General features: G+C 39.6%; 1 protein-coding gene across 4 annotated transcripts in view; it reads right to left on the reverse strand.

The window, feature by feature from the left end:
• LOC112454193 (BMP-binding endothelial regulator protein) overlaps window positions 1–26,875 on the reverse strand; it is a 43,321-nt gene that overhangs the window by 11,557 nt on the left and 4,889 nt on the right. For all 4 annotated transcript variants that reach the window (XR_003040706.1, XR_003040704.1, XR_003040705.1 and 1 more), the window contains exons 2-3: window positions 8,816–8,956; window positions 1,279–1,364 (exon numbers count right to left, since the gene is read on the reverse strand). Coding sequence is in view for 1 of the 4 variants with exons in the window: in XM_025015439.1 (XP_024871207.1) it covers window positions 1,279–1,364; window positions 8,816–8,915 (186 nt within the window). In the remaining 3 variants the exon portion in view is untranslated. The remainder of the gene's footprint in view (window positions 1–1,278; window positions 1,365–8,815; window positions 8,957–26,875) is intronic.

Genomic DNA, 26,875 nt, shown 5'->3' on the forward strand with positions numbered 1-26,875 from the left:
AGGAATGTTTTTAATGTACGAATAAATAAGTACATTACTGCAATAGGAAATTAAATAATTTTATAAACAACATAGCAATAAAACAGTTGAGAAATTAAATAAACCATCTGCACGCTGCGATAGGAAATGTGAATAAATAAACGCGCCAACATTCTAAACTAGCTAAATGTTCGTTCGTTCGGGCATCACGATTTATGATCGTGTCTCATAAATCGCGAGTGATTGATCGCGGCCGACCGCTTCAGCGCAACAAACAAATAATTATGTCACACGCCGCCGCCAGCATGCCGCTCGTTGCGGTAGCAGCAGCAGCAGCAGCAGCGGTAACAGCAGCGGTAGCAAAGCAACGGCGGCGGCGGCAGCAGCGGGGCGAAAACAAGAAGCCTCATCTCGGTCGGCCACAAGTCGACGAGTCAATGAACCAAACGCGCAGATAAATCGCCGCGGTCGCGCTAAGATCATTCGCGATGCAGTCGGTGCGCGTCGGAAGATGTGCATCGAGGCTACGGCGCGGCGGCGCGTCATGATGCACGCGCGCGGCGCGAACGAGCGACGTGCGAGCCGACGACCGACGTCTGTGTATGCGCGCGTGTACAACCGCGAATCGATCGCGTCAAACGGATTGATGTGGAAATTCCTCTCTTTGACGGTTGACCTCTCCCGAACCAGGCCAAGCTACTTTAACCCCTTTAACCGTTCCGTCACCACATGGCGTTGCCTCGTCGCGTTTGATAACGACACACAATCTACAAACTGGACTATGAAAATGGTCACGCAGCGTCTCCGTCTCCCTCGGCCAGCTCGGCCTCCCTCTTCACCTACCCGCGTCTCCTCTCTTCTCCTTTCCCTCTTAAGAGAAGAACCGCCGTATCGGATACGACCAGGCCGACTTTTTCGCGATTCCCGCTAGTCTTGTCGGCGCGTCACTCGATACGTACGTGTTTCTCGCCTGCTACTCCCCTGTTGCGTTCGCATTCCTCTTTCGCATTGAAACACTTGGTCGCGTTACGATATATTGGACGTCCCAATAGTCTTCGTCGAATCCGAAATCGATTTTTTAGAAGATTTATAGATTATAATATCTCAATTTTTACATTTTTCAATCACGTAGAGTTCGATTTATTATAGACTAATAATTAAACCGAGATAAAATCTCTCCCTGTTAAATTTCCGAAAGATATTAAACTTATCTGTCTTATCAAATTTACGGCATAACTTATTCAATAATTCCCTGCGCTATTAGATGCTGATTAGCGTGTTCGGATGCGCGCGGTTTACCTTGCAGATACAGCGGAAGCAGCTCGTGTTCAGGATCTTATCGACCGTGACGTCTTCCCCCTCGATGTCGCAGGTCTCCCGGCTTCCTGTAATCGAACAGCAACAATCGTGATGAAAAGACTGAATAGGTAGAATACACGCGCGCGCTCGCGCGTGATATCGGTTTTATATCGCACAAATATCCCGGTGAGCGCGATAGAGACGCTATAATCACAATGCAGCATTCCAATCGATCGACCTTCGTATGCTAGAGGCTTCCTCGTTCCTTCATACACGTACGTGAGCCGAGCGCTCAAAGATTTACTGTTACGTTTTGGATGGCGATCGTGGATCGTAGATCGGTTATAATAATCGTTTCTAATAACGGTCTAATAAGGCCCAGCGGTAATTCAGTCGCTGAATTAGATATACGATGTACTGAAACGCTTTAGAAATTGCGAACAAGCGAAATGCCGCTTTCTCCGTAATTAAATCGCGATCAGAATTGGAATTAAGTAATTTACAAGTTAAGCTAATTTTAGATGGCACGCGATAGATTTTACCCGGTGACTTTTCTTTCGGAATAATCTTCCGTGGATGTGAGATTATGCGAGAAACATATTTCGCAAATATTTTTCAATAAATTGACAATGAGATGGACTCTTCTAATAACAAGCGGGCTTTTTAACTTCGTTCTCTCTCACTCTTGTTTACCGCCCTACAAAAAATTAAGCGCGACAACGTCGTGAACGTACCTTAGGACGCACCCCAGTCGTTAAATTGTCCATTTCCCAGCGAAAATCATGTCGCGCTCCGCTGCTAGGTCGACGAAGCCGCCATCACCAACGTCCCTCCCGGTTCCCTCGCGCACGTATTCCTGCACACTTTAAGCAACTTTTCTGTAAAACTCCAGCCATTTTTCGCGCCTCTCTCTTTCTCTCTCTCTCTCTCTCTCTTTATTTATTTATTTATACTCTCGAAACGTAATCCGCCGGATCGTGAAATTTTGTAACCAAGTAACGCTTGTTCTCTATTTTCAAATTCCCATTCGAGCAGATACGAGAGAGCGCGCGTTGTTATTACTGTTTGTGGCTCTATTTCTTTGTACTTTTAATTATTTATTCAGACGAAATATCACATTCTAGAGCAGAATAAAATATCGCCTTTCTCACTTTTCTTTTTGTCTCTCTCCTTCTCATTCGTCCTCCTAATGGAGACGATAAGTTTTTCTCCTCGAGAAAGCGCTTTGCGTACTCTGTCACTGCTCTCAGAGATTTAACGCGTCGTGCAGTTTTCGAGGCGGATCCACGTCGTTTATCCCTTCCGACTCAATTATATCTCTTCACGAAAAATCTCACGAGAGAGGATCGACTATTCGCTCCGTTAACGATTTTTCGGACGAACGATTGTAAAATTTCCGAATACTGCCACTCTCTATCGGGGATGTTTAAAGATCTACATTTTTATTATGCGTGACTAAATTGTTCGATTCTAAAATTTAGTTCTGTTTTAACAAGTTTAAGAAGCTTATATCTATACTTTTATTTTACAACGCCAAGAAAAAATGCAAGTATAACATAGTAGTTTAGAATAACAAATTGTCAAAAAAAATTTAATATTTATAACATCTTAAAATCAATGGAAGTATTTTTGCGAGATGCGTAAGAGAAAAAAAGATAAACACTTAATTTCGATCAATTTATAAGTTGATTTAAGAAGTCGATTCGAGAGAAGAATTGATTTAATAATTTCCTTACTTCTTTATTAAAATCGACAAATTAATTTTGTAATAGTGTCATAAAACATTATTGCGCAAAAAGCAAGCAAAAATAATTGATTATTGATTTCAATCGAGCGTAACTTTCATAACTTTTCTAGAAACTCCCCGAAGATGTATCAAACGCCAAAGTGAAAGCGATTAGTATTGTGACTGTTAAACAGGTAGTGAGACATCACGAGAGCTCGCAGAAATCACGTTGTAAAAATAAATGGCAGTAGTCGATCAGCAACCCCTCGTTCGTTTTCGAGACATTAATGCTAATATTATTAATATAAATAACAGTTATTATACTCTTCTGTTGCTTTCGTTAATTATTGGAGAAAAAACTTCCGACATGTTATACTTCAAAGTGCGTAGGAATGCGTGTGCAAGAAAAGTTGGTTGGCGCCCGCGACCGTTTCCCTCTAAACTCTTTCCTTCTTTCTCTCTCTTTCGTTTTTACTTATCTGTACATTCCTTTCTTTCATCTCCCGGTTTACTTCGTTCGTGATCTTCCACGGAAAAGCGGCGAAACAAACAAACGTGTAACAAATCGCGAAACATTTGTGCTTGCCGCATAAATTTAAAACAGTTTTGCATCGCAGCCTCTCTTTCTTTTTTTATTTTTCTTAATTATCTTCTCTCACCTTTCCCCATACGTATTTTCTTTTTTTCTTTTCTTTCTCTTTTCCATCTCTTCCGGGTGCTTTCCTCTTTCTTTCTTGCGCTCCTCGAGCTGTTTGCACGGTTAAAAACTCGGAGAGCAGTCTGAAGAGAGCGCGCAAAAAGTGACATAAAGCTCATGCCGTTCATACCGTCAGATACCAATTTTACGTGTGCGATGAACGTAAATGAATTTGTACGTTCGAGAAAATTAGTACTTTGTTCGCCATGATAATACATTGCACAAGTCATATCTGCATGGAAGCCATATATGCCCACATATATGTAAAAGAATTTCATTTTTTATTTAATTTACATGATTTACAATAAAGAATGCGAATTAAGTAGAAAATTATCATTTATATGCAAGTGTCATAATTCTCAAGAAAATACAGACGTCGTCGGTATACAACGGCAATCAAAGCGTTAAATTGAAATTGAAATTGAATTTCATAAGGTATATAAAATATTAAATTAAATTCTGTACTCAGAACTATAATTCTGTATTCATAATTATAATTATAAAATAAAGTTTCTGACTTTAATGATAGAGAGATTCGAATTGATTTTATCTCACAATCAGAAACTACTTAATCGCGCGCGCGCATTTTCTGAGTTTTCAATTAAATGTCTTGAAAAATAATATTACTTTTAAATTCTATTTATTAATCTAGAGACTTTCTAACTTTTAAATCTAATTTTAATCTAAAATAATTAACAATATGTGAAAATCTTTACGAAAGAAGAATCATGTCCAAATACTATTATTAAAGTTATCCCCTCGGTTATCCCCAACATAGCTTAATTTGCATATTAACAATGTCATTCTTTTCTTGATGATTAGTTCTCATTGCCAACTGCGACAGCAGAGCAATTAAGAACGCGATGCGTTAACTTGTTTATTAGGCTACAAAAAACTCATGTATTTAATCCTAAACTCGACAACACGAAAGAAATAAATCAAATTAAAATATGAAGTGTAAAAAAATTAATCTTTTACTACTTCTTTCACTTGATTTTACTGTGGCATATCGTATTTTATGAAATAGAAGATATTTTTATAATAATAGATTAGGAGAAAACAAGTGCACGAATTTAAGTTACATATTGTATTGTACATTTTTACATCAAATATTTTTCATATTGTATTTCAACTGCAAACAAGAATCTGTACAGGTGCAGATAACAAAAGATATCGACGCCTTATATACACTGTCGAGTTTAGGATTAATTATCGGACGAAACGAAGCCGCGCTGCGTGAACCTAATCGGTCTCGAGCGGCGCTAATGCGGCGCTAAAACAGGCGCTCTCGATACGAGATACGTCGGCATCCCGCGGCTCCGTCGTATCAGAAACATTTATGGAGCTCGTACTTCGCTCTCGCGACTTCCACGAAACAGCGCGGGTCGGTCGATGATTAGCCCCGGATAGGCAGCGGGAATGCAATTTCCTGAAAAGCACGTCGCGTCGCTCGTCCTCGATTACGCCGCGCGAAGAGAGTTCCCGCTGACGAACGCGGACAATTTCCGAGATGCACTTAGCCACGCCGCGCCGTGGCGCGTTGCGAGTTGCGACGCACAGTCCCGAAAAGGGACGCGGAGGGAGGGACAAGGGGAGATTTACGCACTCGTTGCACTCGGCGTAAGTGGCCGTTCAGGCCGAACTTACCGCTCGTTGTTCCGCGCGGATACGGTTACGCCCGATGTAATTTCCGACGAAAATTACGCACGCGCGCAAAAGAGTATACCCAGGATGCAGTTACCATCGTAAATTGAGCTCGGCCGGACTGACCTCATGAAATCGACTTTATTGTCGCTGACCGATATCTTTCATAATACGCGCAATTATCGATGAACGATTGTAAGCCGCGAGAATAAATCAGTCGTCCGTTAAGAGACATCGATCGTCGAAATCATGTCGCAGCTGTATTATTTGAATAAGTAGTTTGAAAAAATTATACGGGGATAAATAACTTCGACTATACAGTTCGACTACAGTTATACAGAAATGTTTGGTATTTTACAATTAGTCAAGATTCGATCTTTTCAATTCTTGATTATAAAGTCCTTTTTTATCGCAGATCTGTGTTAAATCATTTCATTATGAATATATGAATTCGTGAATGAGTGAAGTATTAATTCGACACAGTCTATTCTGTTCACGGACACACATGAGTCATGCAACGAAGAACACGGCTGATTCTGTATGTATAATTTTGACGAATATTCGACAATTTATTGTCCGACTTCACTTTGACTATTGGTCCATATTCATGGGTGAGATCTACTGTATTTAATGTAAATCAATGCGTCGACACTGTTTTTTTTATGGATATTGATACGAGACATTTGTAATGCGTTTAGTTTTTTATTGTTCTGAAGAAGGCCATCAAGTAAGGCACGAAACGTTAACGACTGTATACTATTATTGAAATTATTAAATATAATTTTAACATCTTATAAATGCTCGAAAATTGGCCGTTTTAAATTATTTAGCTATTCTGTCTAGTTTACTATTCTTTAAACTGAAAAAAATTGTACTGTTATTTTTGTGCTTATATCTTTTTAAAAGACATTATTTCAAAAGATATAAGAACGAAAATGTAAGAAAAAAATTTTTTTTGTAACGCAAAATAGTCACTTAAATAATTTCTACATAAAAATTTTATTAATCACATTATCAGTTGAGCGGTAAAATAGATGATAAACCAATACGCACGACTCTTCTACGCGATACATACATACTATATTTGCCCATACAAAAAAATACAAAAAAAGTAATACAAAAAATAAGGAAATTACAATAAAATATCAAGATTAAAATGTTCTTCATAAAATATTGACTCAAATACTTTCATATGAATCAATTTAACTGCAAAAAGATGCTTAATAATTATAAAACATTTGATTAATCCTTTGTATCCATAATAAATTTAAAGAATATATATACATATATGTATATTCGATACGCCTCAGAAATACTTTAAAAATACTGTTTTGTAATTTCAAATATTTTTAAAAAATCGTGATTCCTATACCTTGTAATATTACGAATATTTCGTAACTACACTCTTCAAACGGCTCCCGCGAAGTTAAGGTAAACGCGTAAGATTCTTGAAAAAATAGTCGCAAAATGGCACACAGAGAGTGTTTAAAAAAATTTTTTTATGCGAATTTTCCTGACTAATTTACCGGTAACTCGCATAAATTCACGAATGAACAAAGCGTTCCGCGAGGCGGAGACGGCGACCTGCTCCGCTCGCGATGACTCGTACGAGCCGTGAGATTCGACTCGATTCCGGCGCAAATAGAACGGCAGATAATGGAGATAGGCTAAGAATAGAGCATTTAAAAGGCGTAAATGGAGCGTAACGGGTTCGCACGCGCGCGAATGCACCGCGAGATATAGCAAAGCAGCTGGAATCGGGAATTCGATCGCTTCGGCGGCAATGCTACTCGCGCGCAGCAGCTCTTGCCGGGTCCGCGTGTTCATGTACCGCGGAAGTATCACTCGACACAACTATTACGAAACGCGAACGAAAGCAAGATATAAAAACGTGGTTTTACGCCGTCCACTCTTAACACGCGATGTTCTCTGCTGCTTTCTTTCGTCGATTTCTTTACATCATTTACATGTAAAACAGCGAGAATATTCGTAATTATTATCAAAAGAATGATATAATATTGTAGTGATCAACTTGAGGCTATAAATTTAATGTGTGTCAATAGAAACCGAAAGAGAAGGAATTTTTAAACAGTTCTATGAACATCATAGATTAAGGGATAATTATTTATAAATGCAATAATGTGAAATCCAGTTTGCAAAATTTAGATTAAACATATAGCAGCATGATTATATGGCATAATTATTGTTTTCTTTCGCTACTGAAAACAATAAATATAACAATAATACTCTCGTCATTTTTAGCCCCTATTAGGAAAACGTAAAACTTGATATAATCCATATTATAGCGATTTGTGTAATTTATAACGATGCGATTGTTTCATAATTGCGGTAAATTTATTCGCGTTTACGTGTAAAACTTTATCAAAGAATATTGTTTTAATCTCATCTGCATTAATCCTAGAATATTACAAAACTATTTAGTATTATATACTATTCACATTTGGATAAAAAATTACTGATTATAGTCTATTAACAAATAAGAACACTTTTTTCCCTTTATGACGTGTAAATTTTAAGATTTTAAAAGATTTTATAACAAAAAATATAGATATATATACAGGGTGTCTCTGCACTCAGTGTAAAACTGACACAGCGGCTTTAGCACATGGAAATAAGTCGAAAATATCTAATTCTATGTCCGAATCCGAACGGTCTCGGAGTTATAATAGGGTGTTAAAGTTGCTTTCTTAAGGAAGCAGTAGATGTTGTTTAATATTCTTTATTCTGTTTAAAATGTTTAAAGCTTTACAAAAGGTGCTCAAAAATTTCTCCGTCGACTTAACTTTTTAGCACAAATTAATAAACTGTTTCAAGCTTTTTGAAAAATGTTAGGAGTTTCGTAGATGACATCGGCAGCATTAAGTGTCAGTTGCCATAGTTGTGGATCTCATTCTGGTAGAGCACCCTTTGTAAAGCTTTAAACAGAATAAAGAACATTAAACAACACTTACTTTAATTTATGTTCTCTTACAAAAGCGATTTCAATACCCTATAATTCCGAAACCATTTGGATTCGGACATGTTTATTCGACATTTAAACTTATTTTTATGTTCTAAAGCCGCTGTACCAGTTGTGGCACTGAGTGCAGGGACATCCTGTATATAAATTAAAAAGTAGATAAGAAACAATAATAATTTTCATCGAATATTTTTTTCACTTACTGTTAGCATAATATTCCAGGATTACTTTAGAACTTTGTCGACAAACACTCGTAGTAATGTTACTTTAATTTACTATGAGTACGCACTATACGTATCGAGAATACTCTCGGAGACCAGCGCGATGGCACTTTTCGCCTATACCTACTAAACTGGATGCAACCGAATGGCATCGATCGAATTTCGATGTTGGCACCTTTCTAGTTGGAGCCCGATCATTAGTCAGCTATCAAAATAACACGCTTGAAATCGTGTCGCGCGTGCTTTCTGTGTGCGCTCGTAATACTCACCTATTATACTTTCCGAGGCGGCGTCGCAGCGGTGTGGCGTCGAAAGGAAGGCCAGGGCCAAAGCCAAAGCCAGTGTCGAAGGTAATCGTGTCAATTCCATGTTTAGATGTACCGGATCTCGGACCCTGCCGCGACAATTTGCTGAAAGAACGACAAACAAGATAATCATTAAATCACATGCCTCCACGTGCTTATTTTCTTCGATTGTGCAACAAAATGGCAAAACACTTAAACAGATTTACATTTTTGAAACACGAGCCAATGTTTACATGTTAAAAATATGCCTTCAATTAAGATAACGCCATCTTGAATTCTCGCGCTAATTTTGAACAATAACATTGGACAAACTGTAATAAATTCGCGGAACAAAGCAAAAATCTTGCTGCGCAAAATGCAAGCGGCACATATTTCATTTCAATTTATACGAACTTAGCTTTCTGGAATAATTCCGAGAGAAGCATTAATCGTGAAGATCCAGTACTCCGCGTAATGCATAATACGCACCGTCTCTCTGCGCGTTTAGAGAGCTTACAGTAGATTTAAGGATATCATCAAGTGTATTGTCACCATTAGCATTGATACATGTAACAGTCTGATGCACTTCCGCGATTTCCATACCTACGTTTAGACGCATAAATTTTCGTGGCGCCACGATGCAACGTGAATTATATGCGTATATTTAACCTTTCGTCGACCGCGCGCTCATGTTTTTATTTAAAACTGCAAATTGTTCAATCACTCTGCGAGCCTCGGAATTACGTGCTATTACTCGAAAAATTTCAGTGAAAGAGGAAGAGCGTTTCTCGAGGGCCGAGGGAAACGGGCGACACGGCTCGAAAGGAAAGTAACGGAATGTATTGCGACTTGTATTATTCCCATTTGTTGAGAACCCTGGCGTCCGATACATTATTCAACACGTTAAATGCATAAATCCAATCCGAGATCCAATTCAAATGCGGATGAGCCTAACGAGTCTTGCTTGATTAATGAGAATTCCAGCGGTCGCGAGGATTAGAATTCACGTTAGCGATCCCCGCCGTTGCGTTGCCGATCACCGGAGTATCTGTATCTTGTTTAATCGATTACGAAACCAATATCTATGCGGCTGTATCTTTTGTATGCAACGCGAATATCGTTGCACCCACGACGAAATATCTCTATGCCGGTGTGGTGACTCGACAAATCTATTAATACATGCACACACGTATACGCTCGTCGAGGAGGCGCGCGTACGCGCCCATATCGACAGGCACGATCGTAAAAAAAGGAAAGCAAAAAAAAAGTTACAACAGTCAACCGGCCGGGCCGCGAATTGAGAAATATTTATGAGCCGATTTTTTCGATCGGGTGGCTCCGGGAATATTCCTGAACGCGTTGCGCCGCGCGAACGAATAGATTGTGTCAAGTGCGAAGATAAGTATATTAATCACGCTCAGTTTTAGTTACTCGGGTCGTTTATTTCGAAAGTCGTTTAGGTCAGCTGAGACATTTGGATCGCCATACAATTTTATGCCGTGCTTTCATCGTATATTTATGATATAATAATATGCGACAAACTAGTATGGAAAATACTAATAGGTTGATTGTATATTTTACTTCTCATCCCTTATCTGTAATCTCATGAAACGCTACTGAGGTACACGCTATTTAAAAAAAGAGTAGATAGCCACGCTCGCAGATTTTATTTGTGGGATTGTCTTTCTTGTATACGAAAAGAACGGTTTTGCTGAAGTATTTAAAAATTTAGCTATAGATACAGATCTGAAAATAATTTTGTTACACCATCAAATTAATTGTAGGACACTCAAACTGATTGCTAAAATGTCAAAACTTTTTACAGCATTATCATACTTCAGCGACCTAGCTACTATAATTATTTTGATGGGGCAACACAATTATTTTCAGATCTGTATCTAGCTCAATTTTTAGATACTTCAGCAAAACCGTTTTTTCCGTGAATATAAATTCCCTAACGGAATAAATGCTATTCTTTATTCCTCTCAATCGTGATACGACTCGGGCGGAAAAGATGACGAATTTCGAGGAATATTATCTCCTGATAAATTTCCACATTCTCCGATCCACAATTCGAGGCAGCTTCTGCCCCCGCTGTGCATAATGACGCGTATAATGACGCGCCAGCACGAGATCGTTTGCAATCATGCGGATTGTTTGCACGAGCGAGACGCGAACAAACAATACTCGCGTGACGCTTGTTTGCGAGAGACGTGCAAGGGGAGTGCTCTCTCGCTCTTTCTCTCTCGTACTACGTAGTAGGCGGTTTACATGCAGACTCGGTTGTCTAATCCAAATCGCAGATGCCGACGATGTAACTAGACTGCTAACATCCCGCGCAATTACACATAAGTATAAGTTTGTAACGTGATATATGAGAGCGGAAACTAGGACTGTAAATATTCAAACAGCGATATCGTTCGAATAAATCCGACACGAGGATTCGTCTCCGATTCAAAATATTTGTACGTTCGAAATACTGGAATATCGAGTTTTGTACTATTCCGTCTATTCGAATATTCGAGTATATGCTAGGAATTTAGTAGACTGGTCGTAAATGTTAAAAAATGCAATGAACATCGAGGCGCATCGTAAAATAAAAATTGCTAATAATCCCTATTAAATGTCTTCTTGATGTCTGTTTGATATTTGTACGCATGAAATATATTCCGGTTATTATACATCGCTGAAGACGAGAAGATAAATTTACGTGACCCATGCCAATTGTAAACTTGTAAAAGATGCCAGGTTTCTCCACACACGTAGGAAAATAACATGGGAAGATTAGATACTTTTAACGCGGATACAAATAGCAATTACCGAGATTACTGCAACAATAGATACTAATTTGACAATTAAGGATCATCTTTAATTCTTTCTACGAAAGCGCATGCAAAACGCGTACATTAATCATTTACAACATTTATACAACAAAAGTAGGCGGAAGAAGGGATGTACGTGTAGCGAGAAAATAACTTATTCCCAAGAAAAAAACCTAGCTTTTGATTAAACGTATAATGAACGCTTGTGTACTATCAAACACTACATATTGCAGTAGATTGAAAAAAATAAAGAGAAACTTTATTAACTATAAAAAAATTTGTCGCTATAAAACGTAAGAATAATCTAATTTTTTTATCTCTCAATAGTAACTACTCGCACAGGACACTATAATAATGATGCACAATCGGCGAGCAATTCAGCTTGTGATGCAGAATGTTTTGCACGATTATTCGCGTAAGGCAAGCAGGCGGACAGGCAGTCGTAAAACATCAGCGTGGAAAATTTTCCCAGTGCATACGCCGGCGTGTGCATGAAAGTATATCAAATTCGCGAGTGTGTGGCGAGTCTTAAGTGGAACAGCTCTATTATGGGGCGTGATTAATAAATATTCGCACGTCACGCAGGTAGAGGCCGGGTTCACCTGATCTATTCGCCAGCTGTGCGTGCACCAATGCGTCGACAATCGCGCCGCCGCGCCGCGCCGCGCCGCTTGTCATTGATGTATTTGGCGGCGACAATGTTGGGCAACATTTATCAGAGACGAGAGAGAAAGAGCGTGCCCATATACTATTTTAAGCGTTTATTTAGGAAGGAAACGTGCTCGGGCAGATGGGGGGGAACGTGATGACGCTTGGTCGTACATACAGTCGCCACTTGTACTCGCATACGCACAAGCGTAATTACATTTAAATAGAAATTATGACTCATCGCCGCTCATGCTCTGCATGTCTTCTTACCGCCATGCATCTCTTTAGTTCTCTTAAAAATATTTTCTCGATACGAGATCCCGTTTTTTTTTATCACATCTCTCAATTTAATAATTCACACGCTAACGAACGTCTTATTTGAATCACTATTTATTAAAGTTTCGCTCTAAATATTGTTAGACCTAAAATATATAATAGAGCTATAAGTGCTAAAGTTTAATCTTATGTATACATTAGATGTCGTGAATAATTATATTGTAATTATATTATTTTAAAATAATTTAAAATTTTGAATATTTTCTTTGTAAAACTGTAAAAGAAATGCTAGATATGAAATAATAGTTGTGTTTTACGTGCATTGGATAAATTTTCCATTTGTTTCTCATAATGAGGGAAGACTTGCATCGTCGCTACTATCACAGTTAGGCTTTTAGTCTTGCGTCTCTATTTCTATACTTTCTTATATTTATATCTTTTTTTAAACATGATGTACTTTTATCTACCATAGTTTTGTTCATTTCGGAAAGACAATTCCGATTCATACTTGCAAAATTTCGCGCTACAGGAAGGAGCTAGCATACGTATCCGCAGTTTTCGCCTTCGTCCTCTTCGCACGTACTATTCAACTATTAATAGTCATTACCACTTTCACTCAGTGCCGTTATTACTGCTCCTCCTCTCCGCTACGACCGCCTCCCGGCGGTCGTTCTCGTTTTGCTTCGGACTTTAATTAGGATTCCGTCATGACGCGAGCTCCCCGGGCTCCAGCTGCTTCGAATACGTTTTTTCTGAGCGCATCGCTAATTCGCCGACTAAGCGTGCCGATCGAATCTCGGCAGCGGCGAATAAACTCGTAACAAGCGGCGCCCCAAAGGGAAGTTCGAGGCTCGTTGCACTGCAATACGCTAAATTAGATCGTAAGCACCGCAGGAATCCGAAGAGGCGTCCGCTAGGCTGATATAGTTACTATCGGCAGAGTTACTGTTTTGATGCTGAGAAATACCAATACTCTCGTTTCACTAGTTTTGTATCGAGACATTATACACGTATTTTTATTACGTAATTTATGGTATTAATGAAAACTAATGCTAGTACATATACGCGGAGAAAAAAAATTTTCTGCATTTTAGTAAATATTAGTTTGCATACAATTGTGACTCCATTTATTAAAATGAAGAAAATTTTCCTTTTTATTAGTATATTTTTTTCTCAGTGAATACACATATAGGTACTAATAAAGAAATTTTTTTTCTTTATTTTAGTAAATGGAGTCACAGTTGTATGCAAACTAGTATTTACTAAAATGCAGACAATTTTTTTCTCAGTGTACAACTTGTTCTTTTTTATTATGCTTGATATAATACGATATAATACGGTATAATACATATTCTTGGTTACAAAACAAATAGTATTAAAAATTATACGATGTCGCTTTATTTTCAAATTTATTATTAATTTCTGTCATTAATCCACGAAAATATTAGTTCCAATGCTCTTTTTTACGATATCTGTCAAGGCATAAAACATCACGGTACTGTAAAACGAATAAAAGTATCAATACTTCTTTTTTAACGGTTATCTCCGTCGTCGATACACGGCGACGACTAAATTACCTATTCGTCAGGTATGCGCCCCGTTATTGGTCGGCCGGACTTTGCGAGTGAGTAGACAAAATGTCAAGATTTGATTTACGAGGCGGCCCAGAGAGCGGCCAACTCCGAAGAAATTAAACGGAGCGCAGCTCGATTAGCCCGCGCTGAACCGCCCGGAAAGCCAACTTATGAATTTTACGGCCGCCGAAAATCTAAGATCCGCGAAATGTGAAATGTATAATTGTTCGTCACGGGGTAACAAAATTCACAGCAGTGATCTTTGAGCGACGATGGCTACGGTCAACGTGACGCTACAAATGCTTCGAAGCATTCCTCTTCTCTTTTCTTTCAATGAAGGAAGAAGGAGAAGAAGAACGCTCCAAAGCATTTTGTAGCGTCACGTTGACCGTAGCCGATGTCGCGTCGCGAAACGCCCGAAACTTAAACGGCGACCGCGATTCCGAGTTTGATGTCGCGTATAATCTCGCGTATAATCCATGCGAATAATTGTGAATTAAAAGCTCGGCCAGGCTAATGAATAACGGTGTGTGACACGTGTTGTCACGTGTTGTCACGACGCAATTGTACGCGACGATTATGGCCCATGTGATGTAACGCGATGCGACGCGAGTGCAACGTAATAAACGCCGTTTTGCGATGTCCTTTACGTGGAAGCTTTCGTATATTTATTTTGTCAATTGTGTCAACGACGTCGCACATCGCTATACGTGTTACAATAAGTTTGCTCTGGTATTTAATGACGCGATAATATATTGAAAGCCGGATGTTCTTCTGGCACGATTGATCGCGTCGATTTGTATATTTCGCTTTCGAAGCCACTTTCCTTCAGTTCCCGAAAGGCCGCGATAATTATTCTTATCGATAAACGATATCTTTCGCGACTGCTATCTAAAATCAATATTTATAGTGGCGAGATCCATAAGGTGTTAATCGCTGTTAATTAAAACGCTAATTGCACAAGTTCTATATCTTTATTACTATACACGTATTACATGTACGCTGAATTTGAACGGCATGCAAAATATACAAGATAAGAACTGCGCCACCTAATGTTACCGTCTCACATATATGCGAATCGTTAGTTGGAGATTCTTTATTGCGCCTTTTTCCAAGCGCAAGTAGAAAAGTAGATATCCTTCTTCATACACCGCTGGGAATCAACTCTCAGTAGCACTTCTCTCTCGCCCTCCCCTTAGCCCTTCATCTTTTTCCTCCTCAGCCACATGCCGTTCACAGACACGTGCTCGTGTTTATGTGCCCTCCTCACTGCTACCTCCGTGCTTCTCTCTCTCTCTCTCTCTCTCTCTCTCTCTCTCTCTCTCTCTCTCTCCCCCCCTCTCTCTCTCCTCTCTCTCTCTCTCTCTCTCTCTCTCTCTCTCTCTCTTCTCTCGTTCTGCATTACGCGTCGTTGCACGATGTGCTCATTTGCGCAAGCGTGCGCGGCCGAAGAGCGCGCGCGTGTGCGCTCTGCGCAAAGAAAAAGAATGCAGTAGCTTGCGCAAAAGCGCGAGCGAGCGAGCCTACGGTCTGGCGCAGCACCGCGCAGTACACGTGCACGTGCATCGGACGCGAACGGATAGAGAACCGGGAGGAGGGTAAAAGAAGGGGGGAAACCGGCAGGCAGGTCGTTTGCATTTATGAGAAGTGTATCGCGATGGAAACACCTGCGGTACCGCCAGGCTGATTTAAATAGACGCCGGGGATATACCGATGCACCGTGATATACTCAGGAATTTATGATTGCTAACGACGATTTCGCGCAACAAGACGCGAGTGTCGTAAAGACGCTGATACAATTGACTCCGTTGAAAATTATATATGAAATAGTTGTTAAATAAGTTAGTCAAGATGTAAAATTGTATACAACAAGTAAGTAATCAGTCGGTAGAAATCGATCATTTATCTTCAAAGAATGGTTTGATTTGATCTTATTCTAGTGATTTAGGTGCAATTTAAAATTAATTGCTGGACGAAGCAGCGTTAGATAGACGTTTCTCGCGAAACGTTAGACGTCGAGCCGAGAGGAATATTTCGTAACCGTAAAACTGTATATTTTTTCAGCGATTTTGCGCATTCATCGCGGGACGTCTTTCTCCTAGTTTTAGCACGGAATATTGCTGCGATCTTCGGTATATTTTTACTGCGGCTGTATATTTTACCGAGCGTGTGCCGCACACCCCGGGTCCGGACTTTGTTGAGAAAGTTACGATTCTCTCGTGGATGTTATTCTATAAGTTATACGACGCACAGCGACCGCGAGATTATTCACGCGACTTGTAACTCTTAATCTAACCGCGGTGGCTTTCGAAGGGCGAGGGAAGGGAAAAGAACGTGTCGCTAGAGAAATCACGACAAAAATGAAGAACGCGTGAGCAAGTGTCCATGTGTGCGCCATAAGAAGCGAATGAAAAAGAAGAAAAGGAAAGAAGGATAGAAAAAAAAGAATACAACTTTATATACGTATATTACACGCGTCTGACAACTCAGATACTTCAAAATTATTGAATAAAAAAACAATATACGTTTATTAATATCTGAACACTTACAGAAAACTGACAAGACCTTTGATGAAAGTAATAGGTATATTATACACGCTATAATTCACATGTCAAATAATTTTCTTTTTTAATCAGAAATAAATATTGATTTTCATAAAAAGAATATTTAATATGCAAAGTATCGCATTTTAAAGATATATAAATTATCCGAAAATAGATATAAATCGATAAAAAGGTTTAATGGCAGACAAAAAAAACAGTCATCGTAAAAGTTAAAATATATGTCATAAAAACAAATATTCGAGTTTTTTTTTATAAGCGATCGCAAATACCGATTGCTTCACAAAAATTAGCAATAAATTTTATAATAGTGCCCATTTAAAATAAAATAAATAATCTTTGTCACAAAAATGAGTTTTCAAAATCTACATTCTAAATAGGAATTGATCCTTTTTACCGTGCTTTATACATTGGCCTTTTTCTCTTTCCGTACTTTGAAATTTTAATGAAATCTATATATTGTATATAAGATCGTATACTTACTTTTGTTATTCTACGTTACATTGCTTTCATTATCATGTTACATGTTACGAAGCACTCTGCATTTAATGTTTTCAATATTCCGCCTTGAATCATTGCGATTGTGCATAGCAAGAGGAGGAGAGAGGAAAAAAAACAGACTGGCCGGAGGAGTAAGAGCGTTTTACGATTACATCGCGTAGCTTTTTCTCCGCGGGCAAGGATGAGCCCGCGAAGTTACGGGATTGAAAATAGAGACTGACGCGCGCATTATTCACGTCGTGACTTTTCAGCGTCGGCCGTGTTGTGTGCATCGCTTGGCAGTTCCCTTCACCTTTTTCCCAGCCGCGGCCCTTCCAATTCCAACGATCCTAGTTGTAGTTCATTATTTCGACGACAGTGATCATTATTCAGAAGTTATTCGGTTAGTCGATCTTTTTTTTTATTATTTATTCTCAATGTTGACATTAAGATTGATATATTACACGCTTGAGTTTATTCCTTTCAGAATTCTGATTTGCAGTTTTGTTATCAAGATACTTAATGTTAAATACTGAAAAACCGGGAGAAAGAACGAATTCTTAGAAGTCGAAGGACGTATCGTCGAATTTAAAATTTATGATTTTGAACGTAGCATCTTACATAATCGAAATCAGGAGGCAAGATTGAAGTATTTTCCTTAGGTCTCCCTCTCCATTTCTGAAGTTAACAAGATGTAACAGCGCAGTGTAAAACATAACAGATGTGATTCTAATTGAACTAGCGAGATCAGAGGAAATCTTACTGGCAACGAACAAACTGTATCCTTGTGAATCAATTAATCGGGGCATTAGGCTCCCCTGGCGCGATATATTTTTAGGTGGGTTGTATATTTTTTTTTCTCGCAGATTCGCGGCTGCGAAAAAGAAGAAACGGCGCATACGGCGGGAAAGTTGTAATTTCCGCGAATGTTATTCCGAGAAAGACAGTTACGAGGCCTCCGTAAAATCGTTGCCTTGGATCACAATTCTTAATTTAAACGCGCCCGTATCGGGAAAGGGAAAGAGATGAAGGAAAGAGATGATCCGCAGCGAGGTGCCCGCGGTAAAAACCGCCATACGTTATTTCGCGTGAAATTAGTATCACGTTCACGGTATCGCGTGTGGTATGAATCTCAAGATTCACAAACATTGTCATAACTTGGTGTCGATGACGAATCGTTCCTAATACCTCGCGCTTTCTTTGTTTACAATGTTGCGTCAAAGATCATATCATGTGCTGACTAAGCAGCATCTCAAACTTGTTCATATATCGACTACGATATTATAAATAAAAATTTACTTTTCTCATCGTACGTACGTGAATAAATGAAACCTACAATTTAGTCGAATTAATTGATTTTCTTTATCGTATTGTGCAAGATGTCGGCAAAGTATACAATATCATAATTATTACGATAATTATAAGATATAAGTAGAGCATTAGCTGGACTTTTTTAAATTAATTTGTTTGACTCAATTATCTTCCTGTTTATCACTTATGTTAAAATTATTTTTCTACATTTAATAATGATTTCATATAAGTTTTATAATGTTTTTCGAAACCGGTTCCGACACGCGTATCACAGTGGATAACGGTGTTTAGGAAGTATTCCGAGATATTAAATCGTTTTTCCGCGCCTCTCCATGAAAGTCCACGTTTCTCCTGTACGTTTACCCGGCACCACGAAAAAATCGTAGAACGAATCGCTCTTTTTCTCCGGCTCGCGGTCTTTTTTCACGGGGAGCAACTTGGCCGCGTTCGCGGAACGGTCTACAACTTGTTGCGTTTGAACTTACTGTTGGAGCCTTCGCGACTTCGCAAGAAGCACAAGTGAGTTTAGTAAAAACGCAAACTTGTAATTTCTGGAAAATAGATGAAAATGAGAGAAGAGAAGGAGGGTGAAGTCGCGAAGTGCGACTTAGCCGGTACACGATAATTCCCTTCCGCGAAAGAATATATTCATTTAATATTTTTATTTATACTTAATATTTTCTTCTAACAATATCTCATTTCTGATATATTTACATTGGCTTTCAAGCTTTCAGTCTAGCACTGAATTTACACTCTGTAAGAATTACTTTTATTTATATTTCCTAATTACGCCTATCTCTCTCGTTAATACTTATTATAGTTACTGAATGTATACCGAAACGCTGCCGACAGGTTTTTAAGTGAATTTCTTCGATAGAAGGAAATATTATCGATGTATTTGTCGGCCACGAACTTTCTTCGTCTATTTCGACCCGGTGGTAATGGTGTACGATATATCAGACACCGCACATAAATTAATTTGCCAAGCGACTGTTTAGCATGGTAATTGCTTCTTGTTTAACAATAATATCGGCACGTTTTTCTAGGCCGGCGGGGAACACGGGCACATATGTGTAGGACTACATTTAGTCACATATCAATGCAAGCCTGTAATAATGAATTATCGTTCGCTAAGCAGTAATAACTGCTTGTTCGATGCGGTAATTATCAACCGCGAACGGCAGCGGTAATCGTTCATTTAGCAATCGTTTGTTGTAGGCTAATGTAATGCAACATTAAGTCCGCCGTCATCGATCTTTATCGCGGGCGGCGTTTACGATCTCTCTTCACGGCGAAATATGGGCGTTCCTCGCGCCACGGCCGAGATAAGACACGTGTTTCGAATTTTCCGCGGTACGACGACGGCATGGCGTTTACGCGCTCGCTATAATTATCAATATTGTTACATGACGGCCGCGATCGAGGACCATTCTTACTACACGTAAGGATAATGCGCGCTTAAAATAATTGATGAACAATCGTGGGAAAAAACAAACAATCGGTATCGGCTGCTTGTTACGATCATTGATTCATTGCGTTCGTGTCTATGCTTTTTTTTCTTGTTGAAATCGTGCGTTGGAAACTAATCAGACTTGTGCATGGTATGTATAAAAGACCGAGTAGTCGCATTAGCCTGTGATTGGTCCTCCTAGGTAGTTCAATATGGTGGCTTTTCACAAATGACTATATTGTGCGAAAGTTTTGTGTCTTATCCTAAGGATTAAGAAGAAGGGAATGAGTCCAGAATAATCCTAGGATAAGGATCAATCACGTGACTGCGAATACCCGGTCTCTTCTGAATTTGTAGGGAGTAAGGAGTTATCTTCTTCAGAAATATTTGTCAAATTTCAAAGTTCATCCTGCCTCTAGATGATTGAAAGTCATTAAGAGGCAAGTTTTCGAAGACCCCTTTTTGCGTCGTGCGCGTAATAATTTATGCACATAGAAACGCGTATATAGCTCCGAACCGCTTCTCTGTCGGTGAATCAATATTGAAATTTCAATATTTGAACCGTTTGAGTGCTCAAGACTGTCGTGTCGCTCATCAATGTCACTTTTTGCAAACTGCACGATTCTTGTATTCATCGCTACGTGTAATAAGAGCTTGATTTAGAATAGCGCGATACTTTACAGTGGTTTCCTTAGATGGCATCCACATAAATTGTTTATAAGCTTGTCTCTCTCGAATTCGAAGAATATTTGAAGAATGAAACTTTGCTGTCACACACATCCAATTTAAACAAACCTTTCTCAGTTATATATTGTTCACGTAACAATATGAATCATGGTGTATTAAAATCCTGCCGGAAGATATGTCATAAAGACAGGAATTTAAATTGGTAAATATCATTCCCGGAAATATATTCAAATTTTTCGATGTTTATTCGCGAGGGTTAATATAATTCTATATTCGCGAATATTATAGAAGCTACGAAATGAATCGGAATATAAAAATTACAAATTTTGCAGTATAGGTGGATCGGTTAACCAAAATTAAACTTAAACAAGCGCTGGAGGAAAAACCGGGCCTTAATCGACGAACGAAACAGTGTGAGACGTGTGTAAACGCAAGCATTACGCAAAGAATTCTGTCAGGCGGCGCGGCGGTGGCGACGTATAAAAGATTACAAAGCGACGCGGGAGTACCGTGGCGCGCGCGATAATTCCGATCGCGCCTCCGCGGTATTAATATCCGAGATTCTCACGTTGCCACCTGCGCTCGCCGCGGAGTCGCGAATGAATGGGAGTCGCTCGTTGCGCGCGTAGCACCGAGTGAGAAACTCGCGACGTCGTTTTTGCAATCGTATATAATCGCACCCGACCGCGCGGCGCGGTCGCGGCTGCAGCACGTTGGTCACTTGCCGATGCACGGAATTTTTCCTTGACTTCTCGCCAGTCTGACTACGCTCGCGCCATAATCGTTTAACAATGGCGCTTGGACTTTCTCACGCTATTCTCTACGGAGAAAACGATCGCTATCCTCGCTTGAAACAGATCGATCTTGTTGATTAGATGCCGAGATGATTTTTCAAGAAAATACATATCATGTATTCACATTTTAGTGATTCCATGATAATCTTTTATTACTCACAGATCATTGCGCTGTCCTATTTACCTTGTAATTTTACGTTATTACGATATTTACTTTTATATCATTTTTTAAATCTGATTTTTGTAACAAGAGCAACAAAAATTGATGTGATGCTCTCAACAAATTAGAAAAAAGCTGCTTGAGTTATACACGCGAGTAAGAAACATATTTTTATGTCACACGTGCATGGAAAGTGGCCCATTACGCACGCGACGCGTGCGTGATAGGCCACTTTCCACGCACTTGCAACATAAAATAGGGTATGTAACACGTGTGTTAAGTTGGAAATTGGACGTGCGGGTGACCGCACTCGCCTTCGACTCGTGCGTCAACTCCGCACCCGTGAATTTTCATCTTACAGCACTTGTTACACAAATAACTATTATATCACACGTGCGTGGAAAGTGGCCCATTCCGCGCGCGCCATCTGTGCGACAAATAGCCAATTCCACACGCGAGAAATTCCCCACTCGAACCCGTGCAGGAATGAGATATTCCCGCACTGCATGAGAATGACGCCTTCGGCTCGTACGTCCACTCCGCACTCGTGTCCAATTCTCAACTTCCCGCACTTGTTACACAAATAACTATTCTCACCGGCTAGTATCTCATTGGTAAGAATTCTTGGGGATGTGATTCGGGGGCGAATCACGACACTGCTGAGGGGACATTACCTGGTGGAAATAAAACTCATCGTAAAACACGACCGTACGCGTTACACACGGCAGAAAAATGTTGGAAATGCGAACGGCGAACGTGGAATTTGTATAGGAATGGATAGCTTGCGAAATTAAGCCTCTAATCCTTCGGCGAATCGTACACTTACGTACGATTTCAATTTACATTCGTGCAAATGACTTACTTTATTCACAACTTATCGTCCCGTCGTAAATTTTTAGGCACCACTGATAAGGCAGCGACTAATTTTAGACGATGACTATCGCTTGCCGAGCGGTTGATGTAATTTAAATCCATCTCACTCGACTACTATGAATATTTGTGAAAGAATTCAGCCGAAAAACTTAAGAACTTTGGAGTTGATATTTACTTCGGAAAAAATTCCGGGAAGATATAACCCTACATTACTTAAAAAAAAGAGAGCTACTAATAGGCAATGCTTATTCTGAGAAAGCAAAGCCCGCCGGTATTTTTGCGAACATATTTATGTGAACACAACTGAACTTTGTTTTTCAATTCAATCTTAAAAGCGTAAAGTGTACTATTGCTTTTAACATAAAAATTATTTCAAAACTCAATATTCGACTCGCAATTAATCACGAACATCCATCGTTTAAATTATTGTTGATGATTAATTCCTTCCAACCAAATTCGTTTTTATCATCAGACAATTTGATTTCGTTTAAAAAATCGGTAAGTACGTGAATCTAAGTCTCCATGTTCTCAAGGACGACTCGAGATTCGCGGTATTTAGGCCGCTATGGGCCACAGAGCGTTACACGTGCAATCCGTTATCGCGGCCTTCCACGCTCGACCAAATAATATCTTATGCATCCTTCGCCCTTAATGGACGAGCCGAGTCCCGCTTATCTCTGATTTAAAGCGGAGGATAATACTTTCGATCGTTTCGCCGTCGCATAAGAATGCATCTGGCGGTCGGTGAGTCAGGGGTTCGGTGCACGAATAAGAATTCGACCTTACGTCCGCGTTGCCTTCCCTCGCCTTCGCTCCCCTTTTTTTCCTTCTTTTTCTCCTCTCTCTCTCTCTCTCTGTCTCACTCCGCGCCGTCTGAGCATATAATAAAACGATCGGGGGAAAGCAAATAAATATTAAGACGATTACTTTAATGGATTTTGATTGAGACGATTTTATCGGAGCAATGAAAGTAAATACCCGCGCTCGCGCGCGCGCGGCCCGCTCGCCGAATTACGACTTTCAACGATTGCATCTTTAAGTTGCACCTTCGGTCATTCATTTAAATTAAATTCGCTCGCGACAGCAATCACGAAAGGGAGATATCTCGCTCACAGAAAAATTCGTGCGAAATAATCGGGGTAATGTTTATTGCTGCGTTTTATTAATTACGATATATCCTGATAATTTATCCGTTAATTATTTGTCGTTCTATCGATCGAAGATTCTTCGAGATGCTCAGAAATTCAACTGTCAATTAATCGCGCGATTTCGACAACCATTCGCGGTACTGTCGGAAGAATTTCAATTAAAGGTTACATGACGCGGCGGTATTTACGTGCTATGGGTATGTTAAAATATTAAAATTTATCGCGCGAGATGGAGGCGTCTCTAAATTTCCTACGACGCGGCATGGCACGACGACGCGACGCGGCGAGGAAGTTCAATTTACTTTTAGACGTCATTAATTCTTGCGAAATTCAATCTCGCAACGCGTAATCCACTTCGTCGCGAGAAGGCGGGACTTAATTTTCGAAGCGGTACTCGATTATTATCCGTTGCCCATTCAACGCGGCAAGCACGAGACTATGGACAAGGACGGAGATGAGACGACGCGCGCGTTACTCAGATTTAATCAAGCCGAGAAAGTTCGACTATAAGAATTCGTTTATGAAATCGAAAAGTGAAATTAACGTGGCACGTCGGCGTCGCATCGTCCGCGCGATCCGCGACAGTAATTGACGTCAGATACCTGAAATAATATCCAACATAGTGGGATAATGAAAAAAAATTAATAACTCTCAAATTAAAAAATTCACGCTATTATCAAGGAGAACAATATTAAATATTATGTTAAAAATACGAACATAATTTAAATTGAAAATTTCACAAAATTATTTTATGTTGTAAAGAACGAATGAACGAATCGGAATTATATTTCTCGGCGAGGATGTCTAAAATACCGCAGCCAAAAACGGACAAATTAGAAGTAACGCATTGGTGATTAACGACATAAATCATTTTGTGAATTCAATTACTTCGGTGGTTTGGCTGTCTCGTTGACAATCAGCGGGATACCATTGACGGTTACGGTCGTCGAAATAAGTGATGACAATGGGGACCGAATCGAGAGCTGTACGCTGCAGATGCGAAATAAAAGATTTAGATAAGCCGCACGAATTTCACCGCGCAACAATAGCTCGACGACGTGGGCCGTCGCGTCACCTTAAGATATAGGACTCGCTACTGCTTAATTGAAGTTTAGATTAAAATGCAAATGTCCAATATATATGCGAGCTGACATGACGGCGCAGCCCTTGACCGATTGGAAAATATCAAACGGTAGATATGGAGACACGTACATATCGTGTTTTTGAGTTACCTGCTAGTCTCTGCCGCGTCAATTTGAAAGAAATTACTTCTTGCTTCAATTAGAAATTCCCCCTTCGTCGTTGCGCCACAGGTATGATAAAACAACTTTTTAGACGCTAGCTTAAATTGGAAAGTAAAGGTCAAGTTCCAGATAAATGCCAAGAATGCCTAACGATAAGAAAACATTCTGAATTCCCTCTTTGCAGGAATGTTCGTTATTCCTTAGAAATATCTAGCTTTAGTTAGCTTTCCCGGTATTATCTTTTATATCATTTTATTTGATTCTACATTTCTTTTTGGAGTTTATGTATCTCGTAAGTTAATAAAATTAAAAGATCAGTTGTTTTGAAACATACATTAAGATATCAATCTGCAATATCAATATCTACCAGTTATTAATAATTACGATTTGCGTATGACGCCGATAATACACAATCGCAAAAAGGGAGTTAATTACGTGGAGAGACGTGGAGTACGAGTACGAACGGTGCAATGGAGGGTCAACGACAACGATGCGCTTCCTTTTTACATCAGTGTCGGGATTTACAAATGTCAAGCTCATAATTTCTCGTGTTTCTTGCGGTTGCTTGGTCCTTAAGTGCATCCGGTTGCTTGTCGACAAAGTCACCGAGACATATACACGATTTGCGACATTGGCAAATCGACCAGAATGAAAATGAAATGACGGTTTTGAATAATAAAATGTGTCAATTTATCACTGGCTAATTCTTCTAATTGGCAGAATTTAGGATAGTCATTAACAAACATAGATAGTTAATTTTACAACTAATTATAAACTGATACGGTGAAAATGATGAAATGTATTTATACATCAATATTATAGATTTTCTCTTTCAATATTCCGTCAACGTTCTGATAATAATCTTGTTTACGAAGGACATCGGGACAAGGAAGGACATCGGGATAGAAATTTGAGACACCCGCGAGAGCCGGCAACTTTGATTTCACCGATTTTTACATCACTATGACGTTCGATTCCAAACGCGACCTACGTGATAAAATTTAATTTTATACAAATTAAAAGCGTAATTGGTAATCTCACGCTTCTTCGAGCACGAGCGAATACTTTTGTCGAGTCAATTACCGCACCGTCTATCACTCATCCTCTCGTCTCATCTCTCCGTTTGTCGAAAAATCCGGTCAAAGTCGCCGTGGGTCCTTTCTTTGTCGCACAAAAGCGCGCATTCGTGCGCACTCGGGAAGAGACGCGCGCGTGCGATTAAGCCGGAGAGAGAAACTGTGTGTAAATCGAAAGGCGCGGAGAGTGAAGCGGGGGAGGGGAGAAGAAGAGAGAGGGGGAGAGATAGAGAGAAAGAGAGAGATATGGGGAGACAGGGCGGCAGGTTCCTCTCGAGCGAGCCGGAGGAAGACGGCGAGAGCGAGAGAAGGAAGACTTCGACCTCGCATGCTCGCTCGCGCGGCTTTACCGGAGTAAAGTGCTCCTCGGCCGCGGCCGCTCGATCCCGAGGCCTCCGAGGAAGAAGCCGCTCTCGCGAGATCGTCCTCGGGAGATCGCGATCTCTTTCCTCCTCGATCATGCGCCTCTGAGCCCGTGTTCTTCAGTCATTAAATCCGATATAATCACAGCGAAGATTCCCCTCTCTATATCGTTATGCGAAAATCGACTTATGTTTAATACTTACGTTGATCGTACTTTCATGAATGCAGAAATCGTTTTCGTGCGTCTGTATGTGGTATCGGAATCTAGTTTCGTTTTGTCTTGATTGCAAGAAAGTGTAACAAAAGCGACTAGATCTCTGTTGTCTGCGTCTTTAGTTGCAAATTGGTTATCATTTTTAATCGTACTTCAAGCGGGAATATTTTATTATCAATTCTATTTATGTAAGGTTACGGTCAATCTTTCTGCACAGAAATAAAAGAAGTGTTAAATCAAGACTTATATTCTTGTATATAAGCAAGAATCTATAATCTATATCTTCTTATAAGAATTTCAACTTTTTATTTCAACTTTTTTTCTTGATTAAACTATATAAATATCTTCATACAAACAAGTTTTC

The sequence above is a fragment of the Temnothorax curvispinosus genome, unplaced genomic scaffold, assembly GCF_003070985.1.
Source record: "Temnothorax curvispinosus isolate PA1 unplaced genomic scaffold, ASM307098v1 QBEX01004871.1, whole genome shotgun sequence".
Taxonomy (NCBI): domain Eukaryota; kingdom Metazoa; phylum Arthropoda; class Insecta; order Hymenoptera; family Formicidae; genus Temnothorax; species Temnothorax curvispinosus.